The 18954-nt window shown below is 41.7% G+C and overlaps 1 protein-coding gene across 5 annotated transcripts in view; it reads left to right on the top strand.

Annotated features, from left to right (window-relative positions):
* Positions 1-18954, top strand: part of LOC140204226 (kelch domain-containing protein 2-like) — a 46461-nt gene that overhangs the window by 16231 nt on the left and 11276 nt on the right. For all 5 annotated transcript variants that reach the window (XR_011887564.1, XM_072270764.1, XM_072270773.1 and 2 more), the window contains 8 exons: positions 417-530; positions 3495-3613; positions 6821-6902; positions 6987-7070; positions 8478-8558; positions 10424-10482; positions 12496-12608; positions 13098-13170. Coding sequence is in view for 4 of the 5 variants with exons in the window: in XM_072270764.1 (XP_072126865.1) it covers positions 417-530; positions 3495-3613; positions 6821-6902; positions 6987-7070; positions 8478-8558; positions 10424-10482; positions 12496-12608; positions 13098-13170 (725 nt within the window). In the remaining variant the exon portion in view is untranslated. The remainder of the gene's footprint in view (positions 1-416; positions 531-3494; positions 3614-6820; positions 6903-6986; positions 7071-8477; positions 8559-10423; positions 10483-12495; positions 12609-13097; positions 13171-18954) is intronic.

Genomic DNA, 18954 nt, shown 5'->3' with positions numbered 1-18954 from the left:
CTTTATCTTTTCTACCTATCCATGCATCTTCTTACTTGCCCCCACCCCCTTCCCCTCACCTAATCTCACTTATCACCTGACAGCATGTACTCTCTCCCCTCCCCCCACCGCCTTGTTCTGACTTCTGCCCCGTTCTTTCCAGTCCCAGTGTAGGGTTTTGGCCCACACTTGACTGTTTATTCCCCTCCATGTAGCTCTTGACTGGTGAAGAATTGTAGGATCTGGATGAGAGGAAAACAGTGAAAGCTGGATTCAATTCTGCAATAGTGTTTTTCAGTGGACAGGTATCTAAACACAGATAAGGAAAGGAGAACACTGCATCTTTCATTTGAGAGCAGCCTCTCTGAAGTGATCATGAAAAACCTTTCTTGCCAAATGAATACCTATTAATAGTAACATTATTTCCTCACAGGAAGAAGAAATTCACAACAGGTGATGTTCCTCAGTCCATGTCAGGAAGTTGTGCAGCTTGTGTGGATGGAGTGCTGTATTTATTTGGAGGGCATTATGCCATAGGCAACTCAAATGAGGTAGTTTTAAATTTACTGAGTTAGAATGCTGCTGTGATTAACTATTGTGTTTTTTAATATTGTGAGAAAACTGATTTTTAAAAAGCATTAACACATGCACACTGTTATATTTAAAAACAGACAGTCATATGGCTTGCACCTTCTGTTCAAGATTCAAGACTGTTAAGAACACAATGATTGTTACTTTGGATCTGATGCAGCTGAGAACACAGTAATAAAGCACAATGTTAATACATAAGAATGGCTTGTATATGTTTTGTATGTATGTAAAGTGACACTAAGTGCAGGAGTATCTGTACCTCAGATGACTGCCAGGAAATGATAAAGTAGTGGTGGTGGGTAAGTTAATGATCAGCCTGACAACTTGGGGTAAGTAACTGTTTTTGATTGTGGTGGTCCTAGCATAGAGGCTGTGTAGCCTCTCCTCTGATAACCATGAGCTGGGTGGGTGGAATCCTTCAGGATTTTTGGTGGCCTTTTTCCAACACTTTTATATGTCCTTCATGGTGGGAAGGCTGGTGTCAGTAATGTGTTGGGTAGCTTTAGCTGCTTATTATAGAGCCTTCCTGTCCATTGCAGTACAGATTTCACACCATGCAGAGGTGCAGCACATTAGGATGTTCTCAACTGCACATTCAGTAGAAGGTTGTGAGTATTGATGTCCATTCTCCAGCTCTTCTCAGATGTTCAAGTTTATCATCATCTACTGTACGTACATTTGTATATACAACCAAATGAAACAAATTCCTCCAAACTACAGTGCACCCACAAGATGTACGGTATATCACAGACAGCACATAAAACAAAAATTATCACAAATAAGTTAATAAAATATCATTCAAAATGCATGTAAAGAGTACAGCACAGGTAAACAGTACCCTAGTGATATGACCTTAGTGGTGGCAGGGTATTCATTAGTTTCTCAGCTTGGGGGAAGAAGCTGTTACCCAGTCTGGCAGTCCTAGTCCTGCTGCTCCAGAACCTCCTTCCTGACAGTAGTGGCCAAAGAGATTGTGGAATGGATGGTAGGGATCCTCAACAATACCTCAAAGTTCAAAGTAAATTTATTATCAAAGTACATACAACCCTGAGATTCATTTTCTTATGGGCATACTTAATAAATTGGCTGGCTGGTGGTGTAGTGATATCTGCACCAGACTTGAAGGCCAGGGTTTGAATCCAGCTGATTCCTTGCATGCTTTCCATCCATTCTGGGTTGAGCATCAAGCTAGCAAATCAGCCTCGTAATTTTAAAAAAAAACAGACAATGCTAAAGTATGGCAAGGTTGCTGCCTGATGCACCATAAGGCACAGAGGAACAACAACAATATAATAAATCTATAGAATAACAACAATAACAGATTTACTGAAAAACTGCCCAACTTGGCAGTATAGCAGACAACAAACTGTCGAATACAAAAAGAAATAAACAATAATAAATAAGCAACAGATATTAAGAACATGAGATGAATAGTCCTCGAAAGTGAGTCTCCACATCTGATCCTCCGATGATCTCTGGTTTCCTTCTCTTGAAGTCAATAATCGGCTCCTTGGTCTTGCTGACATTGAGTGAGAGGTTGGTGTTTTGGCACCGCTCAGCCAGATTTTCAGTCTCTTCCCTATATGCCGATTCATCATCACCTTTGATTTAGCCTACGACAGTGGTGTTAACAGTGATCTTGAATAGGGCATTGGAGCTGTGCTTAGGCACGCGGTGTGAAGAGAGACTAAGAGAGTAGAGCAGGAGACTAAACACATAGCCTTGTAGTGCACTTGTGCTGATGGAGATTATGGAGGAGATGTTATTGATCTGCAAGTGAGGAAATTGAGGATCCAATTGCATAAGGAGATATTGAGGCCAAGGTTATTGATTAGTTTTGAGGGGATGATGGTATTGAATGCTTGGCTGTAGTTGAAGTGCATCCTGCCCTTCATTTACAATGCTTCTGGCCAATTGATATGATCCATTACCAGCCACTCAAAACTCTTAACGATTGTTGAGGTCCTTGCCACTGGGCAGTAATCACTTAGGCCTGTTACTGTCACTTTCTTGGACAACAGGATGATGGTGGTTGCCTTGAAGCCTGGAGGTACAGTAGACTGTTGCAAAGATGTTAAAGATGTCTGTGCGGCTCTGTTAGCAGAGCCGCACAGTTCCTCAGGAGTTGACCAGATATGTTGTCCAGCCCCACAGCTATGTGTGGGTTTACCCTGGCTAGGATCCTCCTCACCTCCTCGGCTGTGGCCAGACAGGGTGCCCGTTCTTTGAGGGAGAGGGTCTTTTCCTCTATGTCACATTATTCATTATATCAAATTGTATATAGAAGGCATTCAGCCTTTCAGGGAAGGAGGCACCACTCTCATTGACACACAGGGTGGTCTTGTAATCTTATCAGCACATTATCACAACAGATTACATGACAGAAAGTAGAGGCATAAATTGTTTGGTGGTGAGGCTAGGGCCATATGCTGAGGGAATTCGACATTTCCCTCTGTGTGAAATTCCCCTTGAATGGTCTGGCTCTCATTTAAAATTATTTCCTCTTGTCCTAGAATTGTGCACCAGAGCATGTAGTTTCTCTAATAGCTGAACATCTGCAGTTAATATCCTATTAATAACCAAGTTTTAAACTATAGGGTGATATAGCTATAGGTTAAACTATAGAATAGTGGTAGCTGTATTTTTTTTGTATACTTGCCCAGACTCTTCCTATTTGGATATATTTTATAGGTAAAATTTGTCCCTTGTTGCTGTCCTATCATATAGCAGTAACCACTATAATACGATTGCTATGTTCTCAAAAATCTGGACAGGAAGAAGTGATAATGCCGTTCATGTTATTATCATTGATTGAAATTACAGATTTGAGTTTTTTTAATTGCATTGTTCTCATTTAAATCATTTGACATCAATGCCATAAAGTAGGCTTCAGCCTGATATACTACTTTTTCATCTCTCTGTAGTTATATATGTTAAATCTGAGATCCAAAGACAGAATACTGCATTGGCAGAGAATAGAAAACTTCAAAGGAATGCGACCAACACCCAAAGATAAGCTTGGCTGCTGGGTGTACAAGAACAAGTGAGTACATGATTAATCAACAGATAGAGATGATGAACAGTGTGAATTGGAGAAATCCTAATAGTAATTATGCATACTCTAAACAAGTATAATAAAGTTTGCAAACAACAGGAATTCTGCAGATGCTGGAAATTCAAGCAACACACATAAAAGTTGCTGGTGAATGCAGCAGGCCAGACAGCATCTCTAGGAAGAGGTGCAGTCCTGATGAAGGGTCTTGGCCTGAAACGTTGACTGCACCTCTTCCTAGAGATGCTGCCTGGCCTGCTAGGTTCACCAGCAATTTTTATAATAAAGTTTGGCCACTTTATTAGGTACAGGAGTGGAACCCAGTGTGGTCAATTTAAATGCCAGCCCAGATCAAAGGTGAGAGCCGATTTTGCTCGCTGCACACAATCTTCACTCCTTTATCCAGGGTGTGGGGCCTTTCACTGTTCTGTTGTTGGCTCAATTCAAACGCCTGCCCAGATAGACTGAAAAGACAGGGTGTCGGTTGGGACGAGAACCGACCTCACTTGCTCTCTGCGAAGGTCACTCCTCCCTCCATAGTGCCGAGGCTATGAAGACTGCCCCGGCTGCTGTGCTCTGTGCCCACTAATATGAACTGATTAGCAAGGCTTTGGGCCTACTCCGGGCTGCTCTGGGGTTCAGATCTGAGGACTCAGTTTTGGTTGGGAATGCTGTTGTTGTTCGCTTCAATTGTTTGGATGATTTTTTTTTCTTTCTCTTTCACATAGCCTTGGTCTTTTACTTTTATTTTTATTTTTTTTCTTTAATTGGATTCTTTTGGGTTTCTTGCTTTGTGGCTACCTGTGAGCAAGCAAATCTCAAGGTTGTATAATTTATACATTCTTTGATGATAAATGAATCTTGAATCTTCTGCTGCTGTAGTCCACTCATTTCAAGGTTCAATGCGTTGTGCATGCAGAGATGATCTTCTGTGCACCACTGTTGTAACACGTGGTTATTTGAGTTACTGTTGCCTTCCTGTCAGCTTGAACCAGTGACACACTCTCATTAACAGTGTTTTCATCCACAGAACTGATACTGGATGTTTTTGTTTCTTGCTGCATTCTCTGTAAGCCCTAGAGACTGTTGTGTGTGAACATCCCAGGAGATCATTCTGGTACCAACAATAGTTCTGTGGTCAAAGTCACTTAGATCACATTTCTTCCCTGTTCAGATCAACCATCTGAATAAGGGCTGAACCTATTGATATGTCTGAATGCTTTTATGCACTGAGTTGCTGCCATAATTAGCTGATTAGATATTTGTATTAATGAGCAGGTGTATAGATGTATCTAATAAAGTGGGCACCGGGTGTATGTGATGTTTTGGTTGAATGTGACTTTATTGTAATTACTACTTTGACCTTTTGGATAAATAAGTGAACATGAAGACCCCAAGATAAGTTCCAGAAAGATTCAATCTGTTTTCAGTTAATTCTTCATATTTGTTAAGCAGGATGATTTTAGTAAATTCATAAGGTAAATAACATATTAAAAATACACAATTGTCTCCAAAATGAAAGAAATCTAAAGGTATGATAAAAATTGTTGATTTAAAGATTCTTAGATTTTTTTTTGGAAACTAAAGTCCAGTCAATTTAGGAAATTTATAGCATTAATGGTAAGACTCTTGGCAGTGTGGAGGATCAGAGGGATCTTGGGGTCGGAATCCATAGGACACACAAAGCTGCTGTGCAGGTTAACTCTGTGGTTAAGAAGGCGTACGGTGCATTGGCCTTCATCAATCATGGGATTGAGTTTAAGAGCCGAGAAGTAATGTTGCAGCTATATAGGACCTGGTCAGACCCCACTTGGAGTACTGTGCTCAGTTTTGGTCACCTCGCTACGGGAGGGATGTGGAAACTATAGAAAGGGTGCAGAGGAGATTTACATGGATGTTGCCTGGATTGGGGAGCATGCCTTATGAGAATAGGTTGAGTGAACTTGGCCTTTTCTCCTTGGAGCGATGGAGGATGAGAGGTGACTTGATAGGGATGTACAAGATAATGAGAGGCATTGATCGTGTGGGTAGTCAGAGGCTTTTCCCCAGGGCTGAAATGGTTAGCACGAGAGGGCATAATTTTAAGGTGCTTGGAAGTAGGTACAGAGGAGATGTCAGGGGTAAGTTTTTTTTACGCAGAGAGTGGTGAGTGCGCGGAATGGGCTGCCGGCGGCGGTGGTGGAGGTGGAAATGATAGGGTCTTTTAAGAGACTCCTGTATGGGTACATGGAGTTTAGAGGGCTACGGGTAAAGCCTAGGTAGTTCTAAGGTAGGGACATGTTCGGCACAGCTTTGTGGGCCGAAGGGCCTGTATTGTGCTGTAGGTTTTCTATGTTTCTATGAAAATTTCATGTAATAGCAAAGGTGAGAGCAAAGGATACTCACTGAAGATTGACAACACGGCGACATGGAAACAAAATTTTGAAAATCTTAAAAACAAAATCCTATTTATTCATTTATTGCATTGGTATAAAACTCCATCTTTGACTGTCCCAAGCCCGGCTGTGAAAGCAGGAGGACTGGGCATGGGGCTAGCAATCCCATCCCATAAAATCGCAGTGCTACAGAAACGCAACAAAACTCCAAACACCTCATCCCTAGGGAAGGAAGGTTACACCAAAAAGATGAGCTACACATGGGCAATCTTGAAAGACTGGCCCAGGACAGAAGATTCTGGCAAGCTGCTACTGATGGCCTATAGCCCAGTAGGGTTATATTTGATGGGTTTAAGACGAAGACGATGACGGCATTGGTATAACATTTGTCAGTATGGGGGAAAAAAAATCGATAAATTTATTGATCTTTCATGGTCATGAATAGATTAATAGAAAGGAATCAATTATCCTTTTCATGGTCATTAACAGATACAGAAACAGATACTTCGGCCCACTATGTCTGTGCCCATCAATTACCCATTTTTACCCTCATCCTCCCAGCGTTCCTATCAGTTCATACCTAGATTCTAGACATTCAGGGCAATTAACCTACAGACCTGTTAATTTATTGAACTGTAGGAGGAAGACTGTGTTGTCAAAGGGAGAACATGCAAACTTCACTTTGAGGCACCAGGAGGTCAGGATTGAACCTTGATTGTTGGAGCAATGAGACTGCTGATCGAAAAATGGTGACTTTATAAATTCTATCCTGCCTCACCTGCTTTGCCTATCTCATTGTAATTACTGCTAATTTTTCTTCCAGAGTGATTTTCTTTGGTGGCTATGGTTATCAACCTCAAGAGAAATGCCATGGATCATTTGAATTTGATGAATCATCATTTTGGGTAAATAGTTCTTTATGTTGTTTTGAGAATGTCTTCCTTTGTGTCACTAAACAGTGAGGTTGAAACGGTTAATGTTTGTTTCAGAATGCAAGTCATCCAAGAGGCTGGAATAATCACGTCCACATTATTGATCTTGAAACATTTACATGGTCTCAGCCCCTTACAAAGGTATCCATTCTTTTAAAAATGCATAAAAACAGTAGCTGTGGGGGGAGGGGAGGGACAGGATGGCAGACCGCATCTGTGAGGAGATAAACTGAGTTGGTGTTTCCTAGTCATCAGAACCAGGAAAAATCTAGAAAACTAACACACTGTACTTAAGGCCAGTGAGTTTGATGTTGGTGGTGGGTAAGGGGATTCTGAGAGACAATCCACCACTGTTTGGCGAGACCGGTTCTGATCCGGGACATCCCAGCTTTGTATGTGGGAAGTTATGTGTCTGCAAATCTCATATTTCTTAAAGATGGTAACCAAGAGCATGGATTAGGGTAGGGAGTGGATGTTATCTATATGGACCTTGAAAGACCTTTGACAAGGTCCCTCATGGCAGGCTAATCTGGAAGGTTTTTTGCAAGGGAACATGGAGTGGGGTGGGGAGGTAGCTTATTGGCTTAGTGATAGGAAGCAGAGGGTGATAGTTAAGGGTTGTTCCTCAGACTGGAGACCTATGCTACTGGTGTGTAACAGGTGATGGTGGTGGGACCTTTGTAATTTATATAAGTGATTTGGATGTGAATATACAAGACATGGTCACTAAGTTTGTGAATGATACTGAAACGGGTAGTGTAGATAGTTAGAAAACTATGAAAAAGTAGAGGGATATTGGTCGTCTAGTTATGTGGGCTGAGAATTGCCAAGTGGCTTTCAATCTAGAGTAATATGAGGTATTGCATTTTCGGAGATGAAGCCAGTATAGGGCTCGGTACAGTGAATTGTAGGGTCCGAGGGATTGTTATGATAGTGCAACCTAGGAGTTACAAGTGCATAGTTCATTGAAAGTGGCTTCACAGGCAGATATGCTGGTGAAGGTGATATTTAGCACACTAGACTTTGTCAGTCAGGGCACTGAGTATAGGAGCTGGGAAGTTATGTCGCAGTTTTATAAGATATTGGTGAGGCTAAACTTGGTTATGTACAATTTTGGTCTCTGTTATAGGACAGAAGTTGTCAAGCTAGAATGAGTGCAGAAAAAAATTGTTGGAAGAATTAGGATGGGAGAGGTTGAGGGAGTTGTGGGCCAAACACGAGTAGAATGAGACTTGCTCACTGGGCAACGAAGTTGGCATGGACCATTTAGGCCTCTGTGACTCATTTCTGCATTCCAATGAAAGACTTGAAAACATTCACTCTATTTCTCTATCCAGAGATGCTGACTGAGCTGCATCTGCATTTCCAGCATTTTTGGGTTTTATTTCTCATCTGTTTTTCTTTGCACAATTAGTCTGTTGCAGTATTTTCTACTGTGTAACATTTATTTGGTTAGAATGATTTCACCAGCACCCAATAGCTCCCCAAAATAGCAGTACTATTCTTTCAGTGGTAGTAGGTCATAATGTGTACTATTGTATTAAATAGGGAAAGCCCCCCACACCTAGAGCAGCTCATGCTTGTGCAACAGTTGGGAACCGCGGTTACGTATTTGGAGGAAGATATCAGGTACGTTATTTGATTAACCTTCCAGCAAAATATTGAGTTGATTCTGTAATATTTATAATGAAAACATTGGAAGCATTGCACTTGATGGAAATTTTGGGCAGATCTTCAGCTATCCGAACATTACTGGCCTGCTGCCTGCCTTTAGATGATGTTACTACTACAAACAGCAGCGGTGCAGTCTAATGTTAGTCCTGACAACCAATGAGAGCCACCCTGCACCATCCTCATCCCTGTTTCACCCACTGCTCACTCCCCACACAGTTCTTTTCATGTTTTTTAGCTAAATAAAAAATATTTTTTAAAAGATCTGTTCCTAAAAGCAAATACACTTAGAAGTATTTAATAGAGCTTAAGTTTTACAAACTAAGTCTTCCCTTGCATTTGTCCCATTCATTTAAATGGGGCTGTTGCATTTGTGCCTGCTTTGAACTGGCACAAGTTCAGCACTTCGATTTAGAAGCCTAAGGGGAGGACAGTGGAGTAAAAGATGCTGTTGATATTTTAAGCCTATTGCCAATATTCTAAACACCAGGACTTCTGCAAAATGCGTAGGTGAGTCGTGGTATAGACTCTTGACATTAGAGCTTAATGTCTTTTTTAACAAGGTATTGTAACTTAAATTGATTTAAATGATCAAAAATTGACATTAAATGGAAATGAGTACATGATCCTCAAAACTACAAGCATATAGCAAATTGAATTCCGATTTAGTAAATGTGCATGGAACAGAAATATAGAATTTCAGGACAATGTTTATAGCTGAGAGGGTCTTCTGAACCTTTCTTATGACTTTTTCTTGTTGCCACTTCAAACAGATTCTGTAATTATGGGTCACTGGTTCTGCAGTAGGGTCCACCCAAGACAGGCTTTTCTTTTTAGGGAAGGCAATCTGGCACCCTTACTAGACTGTCCTACAAATGATTCCAGATCAGCAACAATGTGATTTTAATTTTTAACTCTCTTCTGAAATGATCTAGCAAGCCACTTGGTTGCATCAAATCTGCTACATTAAAACAAATTAAGAATATAACCCAAGTGGATCTCCCAACTAGAATTTGGGTATCTTAAAATGTTATTCTGTCCGGTAGTCTCCTGCGTGGCATCTAATCTAAGATTTCCAAGTCCAAATACACCACATCTACTGGTTTGCTATAGTGTCATATGACATGGGAACAGGTTGTTCAGACCACTGTTCGTATGCCAGCCGTCAGTTCTAATCCCATTTCCCAGCACGTAACCTGTAGCATTCTGCCACTCAACTGCTGTCGAAATACTTGAATATTGTCACTGTACCTGCCTCTGACCAGCATTATATATGCTACACCAGTGCTCAGTACAGAGGGAGTCCAACTATCTATCTTCAACATTCAATAGTGTCATATTGTTGAATACTCCATCTTTAACATCCAGGGAAGTCAATACTAAAAACCTGAAAGTGACTACCTAAGTCAAAAAAATTAATTATTCTACTGCAAGTGTACGTGCCTTTTCATAACCCAAAGCATTACCCCTTTCTACAGATCACAAGTTAGGAGAGTGATTGAACACTTTCATTAAGTATTCTTTCCCGCACTATTAGTGCAGCTTGGCTGCCAATGTATAGCATTGGTAGCATATAAATGTGTTTCTTTCCACTGTGGATAATCCTTACTTTCTTCTCTGCACTCATTGTATATCTGTACAATGAAAGAAACTATGAAGTAGTAAAGTTAACTTTGCATTGAAGTAACAGACAATTTAAATCAAAATTTTCCATTGCAAGTTTTTCTGAAGGGATACGTCTATTCCAGTAACAAAACATTGCATTGTGTCATTTATAAATCAACATTCACTCATGTACTTCTTTCCCACCATTTCTATTTAAGGATGTCAGGACCAATGATCTCTATTACCTTGACTTGGACAGATGGGAATGGAATGAAGTGTATGTAATTTATTTTGTATTTTACAAGTGATTTCCAACCCTTACTAAACTCTACACTCTCACAGTCAAGAATACTGATCAACTAACACTCCCACGCCGCCCTCAACCCCCACCCCAAAAAAAGCTGCTGTTGATGTTACAAAGCACTCCTCCTGAGGATTTGGGGGTGTTTTGGGCACTCTCAATAACTGCTTTGTCTGGGGCAGCTAGGGCATTAAGTAAATGTTTATGTATTTTTGCTACTAATGAAATTGTTCAATATTATGAAAATCTTGCCACCATCTGTAAACTATCCCTTTTCCCCCTCCCATGAGGAAATTGGTGTACTCGGAACTGGGAACTGCTATTTTACATGATAGTTAATTGCTGAATTAGTTACCACCATGTTTCCCCAGCTTCCTCAACCTCAATATACACTCAGTGGCCACTTTATTATGTACCTCCTGTGCCTAATGGCCACTGAATGTATGTTCATAGTCTTCTGTAGCCCTTACTTTTCAAGCTTCGAGCTGTGCATTCAGAGATGCTCTTCTGCACACCACTGTTGTAACACATGGTTACTTAAGTTACTGGTGTCTTCCTGTCAGCTTGAACCAGTCTGACCATTCTCCTCTGATCTCTCTCAATAACAAGGTGCTTTTGCCCACAGAACTGCCACTCACTGGATGTTTTTGCTTTTCGCACCATTCTCTCTAAACTCTAGAGACTATGTGTGAAAATCCCAGGAGATCAGTAGTCTGGCACTAACAATCATTCTATGGTCAAAACCTCTTTTTTTTTTGGGTTTGAACAAAAATTAAACCTCTTGACTTAACTTTTATGCTTTGAGTTGCTGCCAGGATTGGCTGGTTAGATATCTGTATTAATGAGCATGTGTAACTAATAAAGTGGCCACAGAATGATGTGCCTGAGATTTTCTTTCAGCCTTAAGTTGCTTATAGGAGCACCTCTGTGGATGAAAATGCCAACAGTTTCTTGGTGTGATAGTCTCAGCCATTGAGTGCCTCATGGAACTTATTAAAGTGAACTCTTTGTGAGCCTTTTACTCTATAGGCTATTGAGACCTCCAGAGCGTCCCACCCAAGTTTATTTAATTTCCACCTGACATCCACATGTGACTAATCGTTTGAATGCAGGAAACCAAGTTGTGTTTTCACTCTAGAGTGGTGTGGCCATTTATAAAGCTGCCATCATCACAGTGGCTGAAAACTACCAACTGACCATTACGTTTAGAACTTCCTGAAGTTTCTCGTTCATAAACCTAATAACTTTGCTGAACTATTCAGAGAACCATGTTATTTTTTCAATTATTAAATTATATTATTCTTAAAAGATAACTTATCCAACTGTTTCCATTAGCGTTCAAAGATGCATAAGAATGCCTTAAAATTAGTAACTCAGATGTTTATGAAATAATTTGTGCAGTATTGTAGAACACGGAACATCACAGCAACAGGTCCTTCAGCCCAGCTCGTCTGTGCTGAATATGATACCAAATTAAACTTTTTTTTTACCTGTGCAGGATCTATTCCCTGCATACTCATGTGCCTAACTGAAAGTCTCAAACGCCACTATCAAATCTGCTTCTTCTGTACCCTGGCACCGTGATACTTAAGGCTCAGTGATTTCTAAAAATGAGTTACCCACACTTGTCCTTTAAACCTGATACCCTCCCCCCTCACTGTAAATGCATGTCGTCTAGTATATGAATTTTAAGTATTTAGTGATTTAGTATCACTTTTAAGAGCTTACTATTTTCCATATCTAATTCTGCTGTGTTAATATTTATAAAATATTATAACATTAATTTTGGCATTGCTGAGTATAAATTAAGAACAATCTGCTACATGAACAAATAAAACTGCTTACTCAATTATTCTTAAAGCTAACAACTTTCTGTAGTTACGGGCTTTGGCAAATATAGTTTTGGATTACAAGAGTGTACAGGTTTTCAGTGAATCACTGCAGATCCTTTGAGAATATCGTCTATCATTTCAAATTTTTATTTGCTAGGGTACAGTCACTCGATCAAATCCCTGTTGGCCGCTCTTGGCATTCACTCACTACTATCTCAAATGATCATCTCTTCCTGTTTGGAGGTTTCACAACTGACAAACAACCGTTAAGTATGTTTCACTCTTATTTTGCTGCATTAATCATTTGCTAGCAGAGAACTTTTAGAGATTTGTTAGAGATGTGCTGTTCATTTAAATTGTAATATGGTCCAAGTGGTCTTTTCCCCTCGAGATAGTCACATTTATGTTTCTGTTGTTATTAATTAAATGGATGCAGTTATTTTTATGAAAATTGCATAGCTCCAAGCTCTTCAGTAAATAAACTGTTAACACTTCGTGATAGAAACTTGTGTGGAAACATTTTTAAAGATGTAGAGTGCAGTGCATCTTTCTGGGCACCCAACTCAATTTTTCGTAAATATTTGTATTCAGGTTCTGGATAAAATTACCATGACTGTGACAAGAAGGTTGTGGAAACCATATGTTAGTAAAATTCAATCTGTGTGAATTGGTGAAGGGAAATTGTAAATCAGCATACTTGTGGTTAATGTAAAAGTGTGCTTCAAGATTTCACTAATTGCACAAGTTGTTTGTTTTTAGGTGATGCCTGGATATACAGTCTGAGCAAGAATGAATGGTTAAAGGTAGAACACAATTATTCTGACAAACCAAGGTAAAAGCATGAATTGAAGACCATCTATAAAAAATTGCTTTAATCCTCTCTTTTTTTCCCATGGGTTCATCTTGTGTATCTTTTAATTTTTGTGTCAGGTTTTAAACATGCCAGGTTCAACAGTACAATGCATCCCTTGAGTAATGTTGTTTGTTTGATTCACTTGAAGCTAATAATGTTCATCTTATCCAAGTGGTTGCTCTGACAGCAATGGCAAAAGAAAACCTGATTTTGCAGCTTTCCTTTACTCAGGAGTCTAGCAATATCATCTTCCAATGAAGTCATGTGGCCATCTCTAGATAGAATTTATGCAGAATTCTCATTGACAGTAGAGAGAGTGGTTTCATTTACTCTGTTAAGTAAGACTGTGGTGCTTGTCAAAGTACATTTTTTTTAAAAAATACCCTTAATTTAATGCATTTCTCCAACAATAAGTACTCCTGTTTGAGTACTGTTGGGGGAGACAGCCTATGTGGGGGAAGCAACAGTGCCCGTGCCTCTGGTACAGAAGCCTTGTGGCTCAGAAGGGTAGGGAAAGGAAGAGGATGGCAGCAGTGATGAGGAACTCTATAGTTTGGGGGGGGGGGGGGAGGTAGACAGGCGATTCTGTGGACGCAGGAAAGAAACGCGTATGGTAGTTTGCCTCCCAGGTGCCAGAGTCCAGGATGTTTCTGATCGTGTCCATGATATCTTGAAGTGGGAACAAGTACAGCCAGAGGTTGTGGTACATATTGGTACCAATGACATGGGTAGGAAAGGGGGAGAGGTCCTGAAAACTGACTATAGGGAGTTAGGAAGGAGGTTGAGAGCAGGACCTCAAAGGTAGTAATCTTGGGATTACTGCCTGTGCCACGTGACAGTGAGTATAGGAATAGAATGAGGTGGAGGATAAATATGTGGCTGAGGAATTGGAGCAGGGGGCAGGGATTCAGATTTCTGGATCATTGGGACCTCTTTTGGGGCAGGTGTGACCTGTACAAAAAGGACGGGTTGCACTTGAATCCGAGGGGGACCAATATACTGGTGGGGAGGTTTGCTAAGGGCATTGGGGAGAGTTTAAACAAGAATTGCTGGGGGGTGAAAGCCGAACTGAAGAGATGGAGGAAGGGGCGGTTGGCTCACAAATAGAGAAAGCTTGGAGACAGTGCGAGAGGGAGGATAGGCAGGTGATAGAGAAGGTATGTCCTCAGACTGAAGGTTTGAGAGGTGTCTATTTTAATGCAAGGAGTATTATGAACAAAGTGGATGAGCTTAGAGCGTGGATCAGCACTTAGAGCTATGATGTTTTGGCCATTACAGAGATTTGGATGATGCAGGGGCAGGAATGGCTACTTCAGGTGCCAGGCTTTAGATGTTTCAGAAAGGACAAGCAGGGAGGCAAGAGGTGGGGGCGTGGCACTGCTGATCAGAGATAGTGTCACGGCTGCAGAAAAGGAGGAAGTCATGGAGGGGTTGTCTACGGAATCTCTGTGGGTGGAAGTTAGGAATAGGAAGGGGTCAATAACTCTACTGGGTGTTTTTTTTATATAGACCACCCAATAGTAACAGGGATATCGAGGAGCAGATAAAGAGACAGGTTGTAATAATAAGAGTTGTTGTGGTGGGAGATTTTAATTTCCCAAATATTGATTGGCATCTCCCTAGAGTGAGGGGTTTAGATGGGGTGGAGTTTGTTAGATGTGTTCAGGAAGGTTTCTTGACACAATATGTAGATAAGCCTACAAGAGGAGAGGCTGTACTTGATGTGGTTTTGGGGAATGAACCTGGTCAGGTGTCAGATTTCTCAGTGGGAGAGCATTTTGGAGATAGTGATCACAATTCTATCTCCTTTACCATAACATTGGAGAAGGATAGGAACAGACAAGTTAGGGAAACGTTTAATTGGAGTAAGGGGAAATATGAGGTTATCAGGCAGAAACTTGGAAGCTTAGAAACATGGAATTATGATGTAGTGGCCATTACGGAGACTTGGCTGGCACCAGGGCAGGAATGGATTCTCAATATTCCTGGATTTCAATGCTTTAAAAGGGATAGAGAAGGGGGAAAGGGGAGGAGGGGTGGCATTACTGGTCAGGGATACTATTACAGCTACAGAAAGGGTGGGTAATGTAGCAGGATCCTCTTTTGAGTCAGTATAGGTGGAAGTCAGGAACAGGAAGGGAGCAGTTACTCCATTGGGAGTATTCTTTAGGCCCCCTGGTAGCAGCAGAGATACCGAGGAGCAGACTGGGAGGCAGATTTTTGAAAGGTGCAAAAATAACAGGGTTGTTACCATGGGTGACTTTAACTTCCCTAATATTGATTGGCACCTGATGAGTTCCAAGGGTTTAGATGCGGCAGAGTTTAAGTGTATCCAGGACAGATTCCTGTCATAGTACATTGACAGGCCGACTAGGGGGAATGCCATACTAGGTCTAGTATTAGGTAACGAACCGGGTCAGGTCACAGATCTCTCAGTGGGTGAGCATCTGGGGGACAGTGACCACCGCTCCCTGGCCTTCAGCATTATCATGCAAAAGGATAGAATCAGAGAGGACAGGAAAATTTTTAATTGGGGAAGGGCAAATTATGAGGCTATAAGGCTAGAACTTACGGGTGTGAATTGGGATGATGTTTTTGCAGGGAAATGTATTATGGACATGTGGTCAATGTTTACAGATCTCCTGCAGGATGTTAGGGATAAATTTGTCCCGGTGAGGAAGATAAAGAATGGTAGGGTGAAGGAACCATGGGTGACAAGTGAGGTGGAAAATCTAGTCAGGTGGAAGAAGGCAGCATACATGAGGTTTAGGAAGCAAGGATCAGATGGGTCTATTGAGGAATATAGAGTAGCAAGAAAGGAGCTTAAGAAGGGGCTGAGGAGAGCAAGAAGGGGGCATGAGAAGGCCTTGGCAAGTTGGGTAAAGGAAAACCCCAAGCATTCTTCAATTGTGAAGAACAAAAGGATGACATGAGTGAAGGTAGGACCGACTAGAGATAAAGGTCGGAAGATGTGCCTGGAGGCTGTGGAAGTGAGCGAGGTCCTCATTGAATACTTCTCTTCAGTATTCACCAATGAGAGGGAACTTGATGGTGAGGACAATATGAGTGAGGTTGATGTTCTGGAGCATGCTGATATTAAGGGAGAGGAGGTGTTGGAGTTGTTAAAATACATTAGGACGGATAAGTCCCCGGGGCCTGACGGAATATTCCCCAGGCTGCTCCACGAGGCGAGGGAAGAGATTGCTGAGCCTCCTGCTAGGATCTTTATGTCCTTATTGTCCATGGGAATGGTACCGGAGGATTGGAGGGAGGCGAATGTTGTCCCTTTGTTCAAAAAAGGTAGTAGGGATAGTCTGGGTAATTATAGATCAGTGAGCCTTGTGTCTGTGGTGGGAAAGCTGTTGGAAAAGATTCTTAGAGATAGGACCTGTGGGCATTTAGAGAATCATGGTCTGATCAGGGACAGTCAGCATGGCTTTGTGAAAGACAGATCGTGTCTAACAAGCCTAATAGAGTTCTTTGATGAGGTGACCAGGCATATAGATGAGGGTAGTGCGGTGAATGTGATCTACATGGATTTTAGTAAGGCATTTGACAAGGTTCCACATAGTAGGCTTATTCAGAAAGTCAGAAGGCATGGGATCCAGGGAAGTTTGGCCAGGTGGATTCAGAATTGGCTTGCCTGCAGAAGGCAGAGGGTGGTGGTGGAGGGAGTACATTCGGATTGGAGCGTTGTGACTAGTGGTGTCCCACAAGGATCAGTTCTGGGACCTCTACTTTTCGTGATTTTTATTAACGACCTGGATGTGGGGGTAAAAGGGTGGGTTTGCAAGTTTGCAGACGACACAAAGGTTGGTGGTGTTGTGGATAGTGTAGAGGATTGTCAAAGATTGCAGAGAGACATTGATAGGATGCAGAAGTGGGCTGAGAAGTGGCAGATGGAGTTCAACCCGGAGAAGTGTGAGGTGGTACACTTTGGAAGGACAAACTCCAAGGCAGAGTACAAAGTAAATGGCAGGATACTTGGTAGTGTGGAGGAGCAGAGGGATCTGTGGGTACATGTCCACAGATCCCTGAAAGTTGCCTCACAGGTAGATAGGGTAGTTAAGAAAGCTTATGGGGTGTTAGCTTTCATAAGTCGAGGGATAGAGTTTAAGAGTCGCGAGGTAATGATGCAGCTCTATAAAACTTTGGTTAGGCCACACTTGGAGATCTGTGTCCAGTTTTAGTCGCCTCGCTATAGGAAGGATGTGGAAGCATTGGAAAGGGTACAGAGGAGATTTACCAGGATGCTGCCTGGTTTAGAGAGTATGGATTATGATCAGAGATTAAGGGAGCTAGGGTTTTACTCTTTGGAGAGAAGGAGGATGAGAGGAGACATGATAGAGGTGTACAAGATATTAAGAGGAATAGATAGAGTGGATAGCCAGTGCCTCTTCCCCAGAGCACCACTGCTCAATACAAGAGGACATGGCTTTAAGGTAAGGGGTGGGAAGTTCAAAGGGGATATTAGAGGAAGGTTTTTTACTCAGAGAGTGGTTGGTGCGTGGAATGCACTGCCTGAGTCAGTGGTGGAGGCAGATACACTAGTGAAGTTTAAGAGACTACTAGACAGGTATATGGAGGAATTTAAGGTGGAGTGTTATATGGGAGGCAGGGTTTGCGGGTTGGCACATTGTGGGCCGAAGGGCGTGTACTGTGCTGTACTATTCTATGTTCTTTAAATTGGAAACAGATGTTCTCAGGGAAACATACAGAAGAAATGTGGCAAATGTTCAGGGGATATTTGCGTGGGGTTCTGCATAGGTACTTTCCAATGAGATAGGGAAAGGATCGTAGGGTACAGTAACCGTGCTGTACAAAGGCTGTTGTAAATCTTGTCAAGAAGGAAAGAAGAGCTTATGAAAGGTTCAAAAACTAGATAATAATAGAGATCTAGAAGATTTGTAAGGCTAGCAGGAAGGAGCTTAAGAGTGAAATTAGGAGAGCCAGAAAATGCCTTGAGAAGGCCTTGGCGAGCAGGATATTTGGAACCGGAGGAGATAGCAGAGGTACCTAATGAGTACTTTGCTTCAGTATTCACTACGGAAAAGGATCTTGGTGATTGTAGGGATGACTTGCAGTGGACTGAAAAACTTGAGCATGTAGCTATTAAGGAAGAGGATGTGCAGGAGCTTGTGGAAAGCATCAAGTTGGATAAGTCACCGGGACCAGATGAGATGTACCCTAGGCTACTGTGGGAAGCGAGGGCAGAGATTGCTGAGCCTCTGGCAATGATCTTTGCATCACCAATGAAGACCGGAGATGTTCCAGAGGATTGGAGGGTTGCGGATGTTCGCGAAAGGGAGTAGAGATAGCCCAGGAAATTATAGGTCAGTGAGTCTTACTTCAGTGGTTGGTAAGTTGATGGAGAAGATCCTGAGAGGTAGGATTTATGAACATTTGGAGAGGCATAATATGATTAGGAATAGTCAGCATGGCTTTGTCAAAGGCAGGTCATGCCTTACGAGCCTGATTGAATTTTTTTTAGGATGTGACTAAACACATTGATGAAGGTAGAGCCATAGATGTAGTGTATATGGATTTTAGCAAGGCATTTGACAAGGTACCCCATGCAAGGTTTATTGAGCAAGTAAGGAGGCATGGGATCCAAGGGGACATTGCTTTGTGGATCCAGAACTGGCTTGCCCACAGAAGGCAAAAAGTGTTTGTAGATGGGTCATATTCTGCATGGAGGTCAGTGACCAATGGTGTGCCTTAGGGATCTGGGACCCCCTACTCTTCGTAATTTTTATAAATGAC

Source organism: Mobula birostris, chromosome 1 (genome assembly GCF_030028105.1).
Source record: "Mobula birostris isolate sMobBir1 chromosome 1, sMobBir1.hap1, whole genome shotgun sequence".
NCBI classification, from domain to species: domain Eukaryota; kingdom Metazoa; phylum Chordata; class Chondrichthyes; order Myliobatiformes; family Myliobatidae; genus Mobula; species Mobula birostris.
Note: the sequence above shows the minus strand (reverse complement) of the source record. Positions and strands in the feature narration are given on the sequence as shown.